The 16,006-nt window shown below is 39.9% G+C and overlaps 1 protein-coding gene across 5 annotated transcripts in view; it reads left to right on the top strand.

Annotated features, from left to right (window-relative positions):
* LOC140483641 (cadherin EGF LAG seven-pass G-type receptor 3-like) overlaps positions 1–16,006 on the top strand; it is a 253,976-nt gene that overhangs the window by 193,595 nt on the left and 44,375 nt on the right. For all 5 annotated transcript variants that reach the window (XM_072581951.1, XM_072581949.1, XM_072581950.1 and 2 more), the window contains 4 exons: positions 2,888–3,014; positions 4,728–4,934; positions 10,959–11,133; positions 13,426–13,538. In XM_072581951.1, coding sequence (XP_072438052.1) covers positions 2,888–3,014; positions 4,728–4,934; positions 10,959–11,133; positions 13,426–13,538 — 622 coding nt within the window. The remainder of the gene's footprint in view (positions 1–2,887; positions 3,015–4,727; positions 4,935–10,958; positions 11,134–13,425; positions 13,539–16,006) is intronic.

Raw genomic sequence — 16,006 nt, 5'->3', positions numbered from 1 at the left:
CTGGCCCACCCCAGGAAAAGACCTTGTATATTTAATCTCGACCATGCCCCTCATGATTTTATAAATCTCTATAAGGTCACTGCTCAGCCTCTGATGCTCCACAGAAAATAGAACCAGCCTTTTCACCCTCACCTTATAGCTCAATGCCACCGAATACATTCACAGAGTTTATGAATGTTCTCTCATTCATAAGGAGAGAACTCATTCAAACTTGCAGAAGACTGAGAGGCCAGGATAGAGTGGATGTGCAGAAGATGTTTTAATAGTAGGCGAAACGAGGACCCAAGGGCACAGCCTCAGAGTGAAGGGACAACCCTTTAGAACTGAGATGAGGAGGAATTTCTTCAGCTTGAAGGTAGTTAAACTGTGAAGCTCATTGCTGCAGAGGGCTGAGGAGGTCAAATCATTGAGTGTAATTAAGGTAGGTTCTTGATTGGTAAGGGAATGAAGGGTTATGGGGAGAAGACAGGAGAATGAAGTTGAGAAACATTCCAGCTGTGAACAAATGGCAGAGCAGACCCAATGGGCCGAATGGCCTAATTCTGCTTCTATGTCTTATGGTTTTCTGTGAAAATGGTTGCAAATAAGGCCCACAGCAGAAATTGAGTCAAGGGAGTAACAATGCTATGAAATACAAGAGCTGTTTCCAATATAACAAGGACATGTATTTTCTTTCTTAAACAAAAGCTGGTTAATGTTTATATTCAAAGCACGTTTCTTTTGTGGTCCATGTGTTTTTATTAAGTATTTGAAGTGAATGAAAACTGGTTTGAGTCATGTTCATGATAATGGTTTCATAACCATTTGCTCATTAAGGATTGATTAACTTCATGGTTTGATATATTTAAAACAGTAGAGCACATTTTAAGGTATGAACCAAGCATTATATCAATAAGACTTTTGTGCATACAGTTTTCAGACATCAAGAAGATTAACCTCAAGGAAAAGTCTCAACACAAACTGAAATTGCTGGAAAAACTGTGGAGAGAAAGCTGAAGTAGGATCACTAGACTCGAAACGATAACTCTGCTTTGTCTCTGCAGATGCTGCTAGACCTGCTGAGTTTTCCCAGCAATTTCTGTTGGTGTCTCTGCAGTTCTTTAGTTTTATTGAAAAAAAGCAACATTGTTTATGTGCAACACTTCAAGTTCATTAAGATGAGGTTTCCTAAAGGCAAGATAGATCCTAACATCTTCCTCCAAAAGAAAATTTAACTATTTGTAATATCTAGATCTTGTGATGTTGACTTTGTCTAGAAGTGTTGTCAAGTTTTCATTCATGAACTGTAGCTGCTATTTCAAAACTTTCTTATCCTGATGCACTACAGCCAAGTTTAGTTCCTGATTGGCCAGTGACTGAATTTGTTCCTTAAGCTGCTTAGAGTGATTTAAACCAGGGCAGTTACAGTTTTGTTTTTTAAGAGCTTCCACCTCATTTCGAACCTTTTGGTTTTACATCTGAATTCTAATTCTAAGTTTTCGCCTTCTGTTGGCTGAGTATGTTTTCTGCTTCAAAACATCCTCTCATGAATGTCCTGCCTTTTCAACATTTTTCTCTTTTTTTTCTTGTTTGTTGGTACACTAGAATCCCATTGGCCTTGATCTTTACAAAACGTTATTTCAGTATCATACTGTTTTTACAGATGCAGAATGGATCCGTGCTCATTTCTGGTACAGACAGTACTAGATGACATTTTGATGAAGCCTTGTGGGAGTATAAAATGAGTCTGTAGAGACAGCAGATCATGACACAAGTTAGCATGTCATTTGAATTTGACTGTAGCAGTGCCATTTTCAAACTCATTTCCATCTAAGGTTCAGTCTTAACCTTACATAGCTGCACATATCCAGAAAGATACCCCACCAGTGATGTGTAAAGAAATCATCAAATGCTTGCAGATTAGTTGTTGATGGGTTTCTGCTGGCTGCTTTTGAATTAGTAAATGTGCTATAAATTTTCTGTTGTCACTTAAAGTTGGTGAATTGACAGGGTGTAATGTTGCATGGATTGAAGACCTTGGTTCTCACTTGAAAGGATTTTCATAGACCACTTGACCCAAGCCATGGTTCCTGTAGCTTCGGTCCTCCTTGACCTCAACCTTAGTGAGGAACAGCTATACAGTTCTCAATAAGAAAATGCTGGAAAATCTCAGCAGGTCTGGCAACATCTGTAAGGAGAGAAAAGAGCTGACGTTTCGAGTCTAACTGACCCTTTGTCAAAGGTTATACAGTTCTGTTTTACTCAGGAGATGCTTTTCAAAATTGACTGATCTTCAACATTTCAGCAGGACAAGGACAGCTGTGCTACATCTATCAAGGTGACTGTGGCCATAAGCAACTTCCTCCAGGCACCAGCAGGCTCTCCAGCTGATATATATCAGGCTGCCATCTGCTTTTCCAAAATGGTGGACATTGATCCTCTGTAATTCAAGAGAAGGAGAAAGAAGGCTTGCACCTTCACCAAGCTAGCAGGGTTTTCAGGGGTTCAGGATGAAACTGGCCAATGTTCAAGCATTGATATACAGATGCTGCATGTAATGGCATCCAGTCATTGTGGCTGCTGTCAATTCTAAGGATTGGTTAAGGGTTAATATTAATATTTGACAAAAACCTGGGCTACAATGGTATTAGTGTGTAATATTTTGTTAAAGGAGAACTTTAAGATGAAAGAACAGAAATTTTAAATTTGTATGACAAAGTTAAAACAAAATTCTGTTTTGACAAGTGAATAGGGTTTCTCATTTTCAATTTTCCAGGCCTTAATTTTTATTTCCAGGTGGAAGAGAAACAGAAGAGACTGTTTCACTCTGCCTGGACTTGGCTTCCGAATAACGATGTTGACCAAGACATTAGAGACTTACCCAACCAATGGTCACATTGTCTTGCAGGTCTGAAGCAGCTGGCACTTGGACAGCAAAGGATTGTGACCTTGTTCACCGAAACACCACACACGTCCGATGTCAGTGTTCACAGCTTGGCATCTTTGGAGTTCTCATGGATATTTCACATCGTGAGGTAAGCATCATCAAAATGTTGATTATCAGTACATTTTTCTGAAGTGATATAGCATGTTATGTATAGCATTTTGCTTAAACATTATAGTACTCGTCAAGAGGGGAACATGGGTTTTTAGCCCCAATGTTTTTCACAAAGTATCTGATCATTGCTGGGTGATATTAAATTGTATTAATTTCCAGAGTTGTAGACATAAGGCATTAACAGGAAAACAGATACTGTCCCCTTTGCAAAAGAACGGGTAGTAATTATAAGAAAACAAATTTCCAACAGCAGATATTGAGTGTTTTCCACTTTTCAGCACAGTTCAGAAATAATTCGTCTCTGTCCTTGCTTTTAGATTTTGGAATTCTATAGGATATTTCTGGAATATTGGAGATAAGTAATATTATTAAAAAATTGCAAATATAAATGTGTTCAAAAGATGCTAAGCCCCAGGATAAGAGTTCGTAATGTTATTATCCATGATCTGAAATTCATGTTTAAAAGATAGTGCATTTTGGATGCAGCAAGCTTTAGAGTTTGATTAATGCTGTTTACTCACTGACAGCAGCCAGTGACTTGGACAGCAATGCTGTTTTTAACAAACTTTTGCCTCTGGGCCAAAAGGTATGGGATCAAATCCCACCTGCTACAGAGGTGAGTCATAACAAGTCAAAGAAGATGATTTAAAATTAATTAAGCACTTACTTTTAATTGCAGCTGTTTTAATTGCCATGAAATTCACCTAGCTCCATTCCTCTGCCTTTTCCCTACAACTGTGTAATTGTTTTTTCTTTTCAATATCTTTCCAATTCTCTTTTACATGCCCTGTTTGGATGTGCTTTCAGCACAGTTTCTGGAAGTGTATCCCAAATCCAACCACACTCTGCATTAAAAAAAATCCTCCTTGTTATAGCTTCTTTTGCCAATTACCTTAAATTTATTCCATCTGATTCTCAATGCTTTGAGCAATGGGAACAGTTTCTCCCTCACTACTAACATACCTGCCAATTTTGAATATCACTATCGCATTGCCTTCCATCCATCTCTTCTTGGAAGAGGTCCTTGCTTCTCCAGTCTGGTGCCTAAATGAAGTTCCTCTTCCCTAGAGCCATTCTTGTCAGTCCTTTCTGCATACTCTCTTATTAAGTGATAGCAGAAGCAAACCACACAGCCCATCAAACCTGCTCCACAATATGATGATGGCTGTTATTCCCAGTATCATGCCCACACCCTATATCCCTTGATTCCTTGACAAACCAAAAACCTTTATGCCAGTAATAAATGTAATCAAGGTTGGATTATCTACTAGCCTCCAGAATAGAGCATTTCAAAAATTCACAACCCTATCCCTCATCAGCAAATTCAGTCAGTGTCCATCCTATCCAACTTTTCAGAACCTTTTATGATTGAATGTGATCACCTGTCATTCTTCTAAACTCAAGAGAATATGGGCTGAATTTGTTAAAGCCTTCATATCCTTCCAAACAACGAATAGACAAGATGATATGGCCTTGATGCTCACAAACAAGAAAAAGAACCAATTTCAATTAAGCTGGAGGCTCTCCTGACTCATTCTTGAGATAAAATAAATTGGAAAGACTGAGTGCAAAATAACAGGGCTTCTTTGGAAAGAACAGTCAAGATAACAACACATCGTCTTTTCATAAACTATGCTTCGTTGTGTTTTGGTAATGTGTAAGCATTTGTTTTTATAAATGTTCCCTGTAGCAGCTGGAAGGAGATCTAGAGACCTTGGCGATCGTCACCTATTCAACTATTAGTGTGTCTCTTGTGGCACTGCTTCTCACTTTCTTCATTCTGACCTGTCTCAATGGACTCAAATCCAACACTCGTGGTATCCATTGCAACATTGCGGCAGCCATCTTCTGTGCAGAGCTTGTCTTCCTTTTGGGAATTAATCAAACTGAAAATCAGGTAAGAAAGAAAGCACATACTTCCCATTGTTACTGAACCTTCTTAGATCACACAGAAGTATTGGCAGAGATGTATGTGTATCTACTTTGAGTAGAGCAAGTTAATTTCCTGTGGCATTATTTGTGAAATGTTTTAATTGTCTTATTGCCTGTAACTGTCTGTCTGCTTGACTTTGCTTTGAATTATTTCCCTTTCATTCTGTCATTCTTTGTGGCCCACTCTTTGCCCCATTTTTCTCTCTGTTCATTAGTCTATAGCCCTTTATCCCACAAATCTCATTATGTCCTCCACTCTCTGCATATTCCTTATTTTTATGTTTCTTCCTTTTTAGTTCTCTCTTTTTATTCTTTTAACTCTAGCACTCTGTACCTCATACTCCTTTTCCTTCTGCAGCACTCTGAGTGTCTTTCTTGAGTGCACTCTTTTCCTCTACTATGTCATGGAGGTCAGGTGGAAAACAATATGTCTTTTTTGTTGCACGGACATCTTTTTGAAACCAGAAGTCAATGCATTAGCGTACCAATTGTAATTTGCAGAACCACAGAGAAATCTCTGACTGGCAGCTGTTCAGTTTATAGGGAACATTAGTGGCACACCTGGGTACCAAATCCCTACTCAACAAAGGAAAAACCTCCTGTTCTTGAAATGAAGTGGTGGCTAGGACACCTGCCATCTTTTTGTCATGCCTGAGGGGATGGAAGGCTTATGAAAGTGTATTTTCAGAGCATGGAAGCTGAAACCTTGGAAAAGGACTGCATAGTGGGAGGCTAGAACCTAGATTTCCAGTTGGACTATTGAAATCAAGCTTAGTATTTGGACTCAGAGGAACAGGTAAACCAGGAGTGGGATGGGAGGTAAAGGGAAAGAAAAATGTATTTCAGGAATGGGATGAGTTGCATTTTGAGAACTACATGAGTAATATTACATGTTCCAGTCAGATGTGTGGCCACACAGTGCAAATATGAACAACCTCCTGCATGAAAATGATCCTTGGTTAACTCTGAATCATTAATAATGTAAATGTTAGTTACATTGGAAAGCTTAAGTATTTCTGTTTTGTAATTGCTCCCAAATACCTGCATTGCTTTTCATTGTTCACCAAAGGTAGGTAATGCTGGCTAGACCAGCATTTATTGCCAATCCCTAAATGCCTTTATGTAGGTCATGGTGAGCTGCTGCCTCGAGCTACTGGAATTCATGTGGTGCAGGAAGACCCCGCAGTGATGTTTGAAAGGTTTTTGATCCAGTGATATGCTTACGAATCAGGATGGCCTGTGGCTTGAAAGGAAACGTGCAAGCTGCGGTGTTGCTATGTATCTGCTGCCTTAGTTCTTCATAGTAGTAGGTTTGTCGCTGGTTTGGAAGATGAAGGACTTTTGCCCGAAACGTTGATTTTACTGCTCCTTGGATGCTGTCTGAACTGCTGTGCTCTTCCAGCACCACTAATCCAGAATCTGGTTTCCAGCATCTGCACTCATTGTTTTTACCTAGTTGATTTTAACCTTACTGCGAATCCTCTTGCAAGGATGCATGCCTTGAAGAAGTTTTCCTCCTCTCTCTACGAGAATCTCAGGGAGTCCATCTCCCACTGCAACTCTATGCTACTTTCTCCCCACCCTCACCCTCCTCCAGCTTATCTCTCCACCCTTCAGGCTCTCTGCCTTTATTCCTGATGAAGGGCTTTTGCCCGAAACGTCGATCTTACTGCTCCTCAGATGCTGCCTGAACTGCTGTGCTCTTCCAGCACCACTAATCCAGAAGCTGGTTTGGAAGATATTATCTATTATTATTAGTGGGATATCAAGTGATGGTAATGCCATCAACAAATGGTTGAATTCTGTCTTGATGGTGATGGTCATTGCCTTGCACTTTGCTGCATAAAGATTACTTGCCATTCACCAGCCCAGGTCTGAAATTTGTCCAGGTATTGAACACTGTTTAGCATCAGAGGAATCCTTGACTCCACACTTGGTCAAATGCTGTCTTGATGTTTGGACCAAGGAAATAATGAGGTCAAGAGCTGATTGGTCAGTTTTGAATCTGCCTGGGCCATTCATGAACAGGTTATTGTTGACTAAATGCTATTTGATCGTCATGAGACTTCTTGAGGTATGGAGTCAATGTTGAGAACTACCAGCTCCGCTTCCACCAGAGGGTCTGTTCTGTCAGTGGAATTAGACATAGTCTGGTATGATGACAGCTGAAAAATGTGTTGCTGGAAAAGCGCAGCAGGTCAGGCAGCATCCAAGGAACAGGAGAATCGACGTTTCAGGCATAAGCCCTTCTTCAGGAATATACTCAGTTAGCTGCAATCAATATTTTGTAGTCTATAGCAGCTTCCAATACTCAAGTGTAATTTTCTGTGGCATTAGCTATACTTTAAGGTATGAGTTAGTCAAAATATCAATTCATAACCTATTATAATGTTTACTGTATTTTTGGAAGCTCAAATTACTCATCAGTGTAATCCTTGCACAATGTTCTATATGAAAATCTGTTAATTCAATAATATCACCCCATTTGTTCTTATAGGATTTCTTTTTTAATTTTAATTTGAGCACCTACGCCATATTTAATTAATTTCATTCCATTCTGTGAGATCATCATAATTGTATAATGACATATTCATAGCATTTGTGTTTTCAGGCTGTTATGTCCTGAACGTCACAATAATGCCATATCACAAGCTTGAGTAATCCAACTTCACAGACCGTTGTCAGGTGCAGTCTTTCAATTGAGCTGCTATATTGAGAACCTGTCTATCTGCTGAAGTGAATGTTAAATTATAAAAAATATCATCGACCTCTTAAATTCCTTGATATAGGAATCATTTTGCACCTAACAGCGCCACATTTTACTGGTAGTTCATTCATTCACTCATTGTGGGATCTTGCTGTGATCAAATTAGCTTCAGCAGTTACCTACATAATAGCAGTTTAAAGAGTCAACATCTGTTTAGTAAAGCTCTTTAGTATCTCCTGAAGAGATAATGAGACACTATATACGTGCGAGTAACTCTTAAGCAAAGAGAGACAATATATGATTGTTTTTCTTCTAATATGGTCATATTCTGCAAAACTAGAATTCAAGCTACTTCCATGAAACTGAGCAGTAGAGCATAATGAGAAATTAATATGAAATATTCAGGTGACTAGGTTAATTTGATGTACAATCCTGGGATGTGATTGAATCCTTCAGCCATGATACAGCTTTCAGTGTACCTTTGCGTTGCTAATTATTTCCTTAGATGAAACTTGAAAGAGCTGATGTAATGCTTAAAGGAAAGCCTTTTCATATTATGTTGAGGTAAAATTATTCAAATTCAGCAACAGTCGAACTTTTTCATATATCCTTAATGAGAACCAAAACATATTAAGGGTTCTTTGGCTTATAGGCACTTTCCTAGCCATATGTATTAAATATCCAATTTACTGATTCTGATAATACATTTTTTTTACATTCTGTGCTTATCCAAGTATATTCTACCAATGACTGGTTAGATAATGCCATCATTCCTAAAATATCTCCCACAACAATTAGTGTTATGTTGAGAGAGGTGTTCAGTTCTGTATTTTTTTCATATTACAGTCTTAGCACAAATACAAAATTGTTCCTGGATAAGAGACAAAGTATTAGTAGCAATTAACAGTTTAAAGGATTTTCCATGTATAGCAAATGCCATGTATAGATGAAACAGTTAGTTGTTATACTTTTTTCAGTCTTCACTTCTTTCTGTAAATGTAACGCTTATAAAACCTTGTTTTAGTCAACCACTGTCTTTTGTTTTACCACCTTGGTTTAGGTCTGATTTATGTCTATCTTACTGGTATCCTGCACTTGGATCTCGTCCCTTCACCTAAGTTCTTCAATTTAAAATAGACTAGAATCAAGGGCAGAACTCTCCCACCCCTGGTCCTCACCTTCCACCCAGCCAACCACCATATACGTTGCATCATCCTCCGCCATTTCCGCCACCTACAAACGGACTCCAGCACAAGAGATATATTTCCCTCCCCATCCCTGTCTATGTTCTGTAAAAGCCATTTACTTTGTGACTCTCTTGTCGGGTCCAATCAACACCCCCCACCACCACCAAACCACCCTCCCCACCTGGCACCTTCCCCTGCCACTGCAGGAATTGCAAAACCTGCACCCACACCTCTTTCCCCCCCACCCCCCCGCCTCACTTCTGTCCAAGGCCCCAAACAAATCTTCCACATCCATCAGAGTTTTACCTGCACTTCCACACATGTCATTTACTGTATCTATTGCTCCCATTGCAGTCTCCTCTACACTGGGGAGACAGGATGCCTTCTCGCAGAATGCTTCAGAGAACATTTCCGGGACACCTGCACCAACCAATTATTCAAGTGCAATAACAGTCATGCTTGGGGTCCAGTATACTGGGTCTACTTTTGTTTGTCATTTATATAAACGATTTGGATGTGAATTTAGGAGGCATGGTTAGTAAGTTTGCAGATGACACTAAAATTGTTGAAATACTGAAGAAGGTTATCTAAGATTACACAGAGATCATGATCAGTTGGGTCAATGGGCTGAGGAGTGGCAGATGGAGTTTAATTTAGATAAATGCGAGGTATTGCATTTTGGTAATACAAACAAGGACAAGATGTATACAATTAAGAGTAGGGCCCTGCGTGGTGGTGTACAACAGAGGAACCTAAGCTTTCAGCTACATAATTCTTTGAAATTTGTGTCACGTGTAGACAGGGTGGTTAAGATGGTCAGTTCTGAGGAAGGGTCACCAGACCCAAAACATTAATTCTGATTTCTCTTCACAGATGCTGCCAGACCGTCTGAACTTTTCCAACAAATTCTGTTTGTTTTTGTTGGTTAATAAGATGTTTAGTATATTTGCTTTCATTGCTCTCCAGAGGCCTCTTCTGGAGTATTGTGTACGGTTCTGGTTGCCCTGTTGTAGGAAGAATATGATTAAATTGTAGAAGTTTCCAAAAAGATTTACCAGCATGTTGTCAGAAATGGAGCATTTGGGTTTATAAAAATGGGTTGGGATCTTTCTCGCTGGAGGGTCAGAGGTTGATAAAATCATGAAGGGCATAGATAATGTGAACAGCAAAGGGTCTTTTCTCTAGGGTGGGAAAAACTAAGGGGCATTTTTTAAGATGACAGAAGAAAGATTTAAAAAGGACATGAGGGACAACATTTTTACATAACGAATGATTCATATGTGGAATGAACTGCCAGAGGAAGTGGTGAATGCAGGTACAGTTATAATATTTCAAAAAACATTTGGATAAGTACATGAATATGAAAGGTATGGAGGGATATGGGCCAAATGCAGGCAAATGGAACTAGTTTAATTTGGGAACGCAGTCGGCGTGGACTAGTTGAACTGAAAGAACTGCTTCTATGCTGTATGACTCTGACTCTCTGCTGTCTGTTGAGGATTGCAAATGTAATGCTTGTCTAGAAATTAAGACCATACTGTCTGGAAGATGCAAAAGTAACAGAAATAGCTGGGCAAGAGTTAACAAAGATAAAGATATGCAGGCACAAAGTAACAGACCAGCAATTCAACTGAGCAATGATGGTGTCTCATGTTCTCATGAGCAATTTCTGAGAGTGAGGAGAGCTCCACAAATGGCTAGACATTTATCCTATGTAATTAGAATATTTATCCTCAGAACAGTGAGTGTACGTACTGTTGAGGTATTGGGTGTCTTATCAGCCAGGTGGCATGCAGTGTACTGTCTCTTCTAGGGAAGGCTCAGTGAACCAAATACCAATCAAACATGATGAGGCCACTGGCAGGCCTTTCCCTGGGTTCAAGATCCAGAGACAGAAGTCCAATCCAGTGAGAACTGCCATCCTCTGAGTGCTTTTTTAAAAAGTACTGCTGCGTGTTTTATGTTCATGAATAATGCAAATACATATAAAGTATGGTTCTTCTTTATTAATTCATATTGGTTTAAAAAATCATTGAACTATATGTTATGCTTTAATACTGGATCTGTATTAACCATCAGAATTTCTTCCCCACAGTTTCTCTGCACAGTGATTGCCATTTTGCTGCACTACTTTTTCATGGCAACCTTTGCTTGGATCTTTGTGGAGGGACTTCACATCTACCGGATGCAAACTGAAGCTCGGAACATCAACTATGGTGCTATGCGGTTCTACTATGCCATTGGTTGGGGGGTTCCTGCCATCATCACAGGTTTGCATTAATAATATATGCAATGATGCGTTATTTGTGGGACATGGGCACCTCTGGCTGACCATCCCTAATTGCCCTTGAGAAACTGGTGGTGAGTTGACTTCTTGAACCGCTGCCATCCACATGCTGTAGGTTGATCCACAATGCCATTAAGGAGGAAATTCTACATTTTTCACCACAAATATATCTTATAACTAAAGTATTTTTAACTGTAGTCATCATTTTTTCTCAGTGACCCCATAGTCAGTTTTATGTCCACCTTTTATCCCTTCCCCTTTTGCTTAGGAGTACAAATAGAAAGGTAATACATCTCGAGGCATGGAAGAGAACTGACAAAACCCATCAGTGGGCACAGCAAGTTTTTAAGTTCTTTAGAACTTATCCTGTCGCTTTATGTTTGAGTCAAGTAATTATGTGCTACTCAACTGGTGCAACGTTATGTTTTATTGTTTTTCTCATGAGATTAAAATTGAACCAAGCACCTGAATTTTCCCCACTTCACCTGTTTGTTTTCCAAATCATTAGTGCTCCTTCTTTTCAATCCTCAGAGGGCAACTGTCAAAATATTGAACTCCTTCATTACTAAAGATAGTTTTGTCATTTTGAGCATCATCTCTAACTTGTCACATCTTCAAAGCATGCATCGTATTTGAGCTTGTGGTCCTGAATTGCAAGGCTTTACATAAACCAGGTTTCTCTAAATTCAGAAATCCAAAGTTTATCCTTTGGGAATTTTAATGTTCCCAATGTAAATTTTAGAGCAAGGTAATTTGGCTCTCTCATCATCTGATCTTGGAGCGGAATGACTAAATGAATCACTTAACAGCACTTCATGAACGATGGGCTATATTATTTTATACCAATGGAAAGAAAGCCTCTTCAGAAGCTTCTTCACTGAGCAAAGGAAAACATCCATTTTCTGTACAATTGCTTTTAGCCTACCTTTGGCTGTGACAAATCCATCATCTTATTATTTAATTTCATATACATCCACTCAGGTTAATCATATGATTGTGTGATCAGTTGATGAACAGTTCTAGGTCTCTCCATGGTCTCACATGTTTACCAGCCCCTCTTCTCACTTATCCTTGGGCCTTCACAATACACCTTAACCAACCACATTTCAGGCTTTAGCTCCTGCGTAAGTTATTCAATATCATAGAATCCCTACAGTGTGGAAGCGGGCCATTCAGCCCATCAAGTCCATACCAACCTTCTGAAGAGTATCCCACACCCCCAGTCCCAGTAACCCTGCATTTCCCACGGTTAGTCAACCTAACCTACACATCCTTGGACACTATGGATAATTGAACATGGCCAATCCACCTAACCTGCACATCTTTGGTTTGAGGGAGGAAACTGGAGCACTCAGAGGAAACCCCACAGATACAGGGAGAATGTGCAAACTCCACACAGACAGTTGGCCGAGGGTGGAATTGAACCCAGAACCCTGGTACTATGAGGCAGCAGTACTAACTACTGAGCCATCTTGCCACCTCAGTACTTCCCTGCTCATAGCAAGGGGGCTTCTCTGCCCCAGACTGAGTATCCATGGAAAGGCAGTTAAATCCCTTAATGTCAATATACTTAAAACTCAATTTTAATATCTCCTGCAGTTACAATTACCTCAGGGTCTTAACTGATGTGGCTCAGACCCATCCCTTCCATCTCATAATCATTACCAAACTTTGGACAAGCCTGAAAAGGCAGCTTTTCTCAGAGTTTCTCAAGAATGTTCCTTATCAAACTGTCTCTCTGCAAAAAGCTGCATTTTCTTCTGTGTGACAAAGCCTATTTTATACATTTCACAGGACTCTTTGTGTGTTATCTTTATCTAATTACCGTTAATTTTCTCCCAGTATGAAGGCATCTAATTACTCTAACTTATAATTTGATTTGAAACAGCAGACCATGCAAGCTGCTGTTTCAGCTAAAGTTCTTCCTCAGCCATTTTATATTAATTTCAGCCATGGGCAGTGCTAATACTGGGAATTCTGCATATGATTGGATTAATGATTCTAATTTCACTTCGGAAACAGGTCCACCTTTCCCCATTTTTCTCCTTGGTTTCTCCATTTCAAAGTCACTTCTCCTCACAGCTCAGAGGATACATCTCATCCTCTAGATGAAAAAGAAGACAACTTGTTCTTATGTGCCTGCTAGTGGCTAGAAACTAAACAACAGCATTGGGTCTGGTTTTAATTTATTTTCATAAGACAATGTTCTAGTCAACTTTGTCTGTGAAGTTTACTTTGTATTTTCCATTTCTCAATCAACCAATATGTTTTCCAGGTCTTGCAGTTGGTCTGGACCCAGAAGGTTATGGAAATCCTGATTTCTGCTGGATCTCTGTTCATGATAAGCTGATCTGGAGCTTTGCTGGACCAATTGCTGTTGTTATTGTGGTAAATATTATTCCTTTTATTTCAAAATAAGTACTCAGAGCTTTGTGCCTTCCATAAAATGGTAAGTTTATAATTCTGACATATCTTGCTTCATTTTCCATTTTGCTTCACTCTGTCTCATTATTATCTTAACTTCTGCTACTTGCTGATCTCTCTTAATTGCATTCATTCTTTCTTGGCCTTATGGAAAGGTCAATATCCAGCTTTGACCAGAAACTACACTGGTTCACCCTGCCAGTCAAGTTTACAAAGTCCTCCATACTATCATCTGAGAGCTTGATCTAAAATTGGGAAAGCTGTACCACAGACCTAATGAGCAACGTTCTCTCATATTCGTACACTTCGAATAAGTCTTGCAATGGTGTCCCCGACTCCTCTGTCATTGTCCCCAGTTATGCCTTGTCCACCCTCAGGCAAACCTACCAAAAGTGTCAGCACAGTGGTATGCAGTCAAGAGGGAATTGCCCTCATTGCTCCAGGCACCCTTGAAATCTCAAGGCATGAGTCTCAGCTGTTGAATTAGTGCTACTCCACCTGGGGGACTTCAGTGCTCTAGCAACACTACTGTTGGAGTTAACTAAATTGAGAAGGACATACCTGTCACATTGGGCCTGTAGCTAATGGTGAGTGAATCAACAAGAGCGCAAAACATAATTGACGTCGCATCACCAATCTACCTGTCACTGATGATTCTGACAATGCCAATTTTGGAAGAAATGACAACTACATCATCCTTGGAGACAAAATTTCAGTCTTCACATTGAGGGTGCTGTACTGTGATTTGACAGTACAATGTGTTGCATTGGATACTTCTGTTGTAGGAAAGGTTTTGGAAAGAATTATAAGAGATAAGATTTATAATCATCTAGCAAACAACAATTTGATTTCAGATAGTCAACATGGTTTTGTCAAGGGCAGGTCGTGTCTCACAAACCTCATTGATTTTTTTGAGAGCGTGACCAAGCATGTAGATGAGGGTAGGGCAGTTGATGTGGTATACATGGACTTCAGTAAAGCCTTTGATAAGGTTCCACATGGTAGGCTGATGGAGAAAATGCAGAGGTATGGAATTGAGGGTGAGTTAGCAATTTGGATTAGAAGCTGGCTTTCTGAAAGAAGGCAGCAAGTGGTGGTTGATGGAAAATATTCAGCTTGGAGTCCGGCTACTAGTGGTGTGCCACAAGGTTCTGTCTTGGGACCACTACTGTTTGTCATTTTTATAAATGACTTAGACGCAGGCATAGGTGGGTGGATTAGTAAATTTGCAGATGACACTAAAGTTAATGGAGTAGTGGACAGTGTAGAAGAGTGTTACAGGTTGCAGAGGGACTTGGATAAACTGCAGAATTGGGCTGAGAAGTGGCAAATGGAGTTCAATGCAGTTAAATGTGAGGTGATGCACTTTGGGATGAATAACAGGAAGGCAGAGTATTGGGTCAATGGAAAGATTCTTTTGGTAGTGTGGATGTGCAGAGGGATCTTGGAGTCCATGTACATAGATCCCTGAAAGTTGCCACCCAGGTGGATAGTGCTGTTAAGAAGGCATACGGTGTGTTAGGTTTCATTATTAGGGGGAATTGAGTTCCAGAGCCACAATATCATACTGCAACTGTACGAAACGCTGGTGTGGCCATACTTGGAATATTGTGTACAGTTCTGGTCCCCATATTTAGGGAAGGATGTGTAAGCATTGGAAAAGGTGCAGAGGAGATTTACCAGGATGTTGCCTGGTCTGGAGGGAAGGTCTTCTGAGGAAAGGCTGAGAGACTTGGGTCTGTTCTCATTGGCAAGAAGAAGGCTAAAAGGGGATTTGATAGAGACATACAAGATGATCAGAGGATTAGATAGGGTAGACAGTGAAAGTCTTTTTCCTAGAATGATTACTTCAGCGTGTACAAGGGGGCATAACTACAAATTGAGGGGTGATAGATTTAAGACAGATGTCAGAGGCAGGTTCTTTACGCAAAGAGTGGTAAGGACATGGAATGCCCTACCTGCTAATGTAATCAACTCAGCACATTATGGAGATTTAAACAAACCTTAGATAAGCACATGGATGATTTTGGGATAGTGTAGGGGGCCGAGCTGAGAATAGTTTACAGGTCGGTGCAGCAAAGAGGGCCGAAGGGCCTGTTCTGCACTGTATTGTTCTATGTTCTATTCAATACAAATATAACCACTCAAACCTGTGGTTGAAGATTTGTGGTAGACCATCAACAATAGAAGAGTTGTATTTAACTACAACCTATAACCTCATGATCTAGCATATCCTTCTGTCTACCATTAACATTAAGTCAGGGGATCAACCTTAGTTCAACGAAGAATGGAGGAGAACCTGGCAGCAGTAGCACCACTTGTACCTAATAAAAGAGGCGCCAAACTGGTGAAGCTACTACAAGACACCATATGCATGCTAAACAGCAGACGCAATATCTGATGGATCGAGCTAAACAATTCACGACTAGTGG

The sequence above is a fragment of the Chiloscyllium punctatum genome, chromosome 12 (genome assembly GCF_047496795.1).
Source record: "Chiloscyllium punctatum isolate Juve2018m chromosome 12, sChiPun1.3, whole genome shotgun sequence".
Lineage (NCBI taxonomy): Eukaryota > Metazoa > Chordata > Chondrichthyes > Orectolobiformes > Hemiscylliidae > Chiloscyllium > Chiloscyllium punctatum.
The sequence above is the reverse complement of the archived record's forward strand: the minus strand, read 5'-3'. Positions and strand labels throughout refer to the sequence as shown.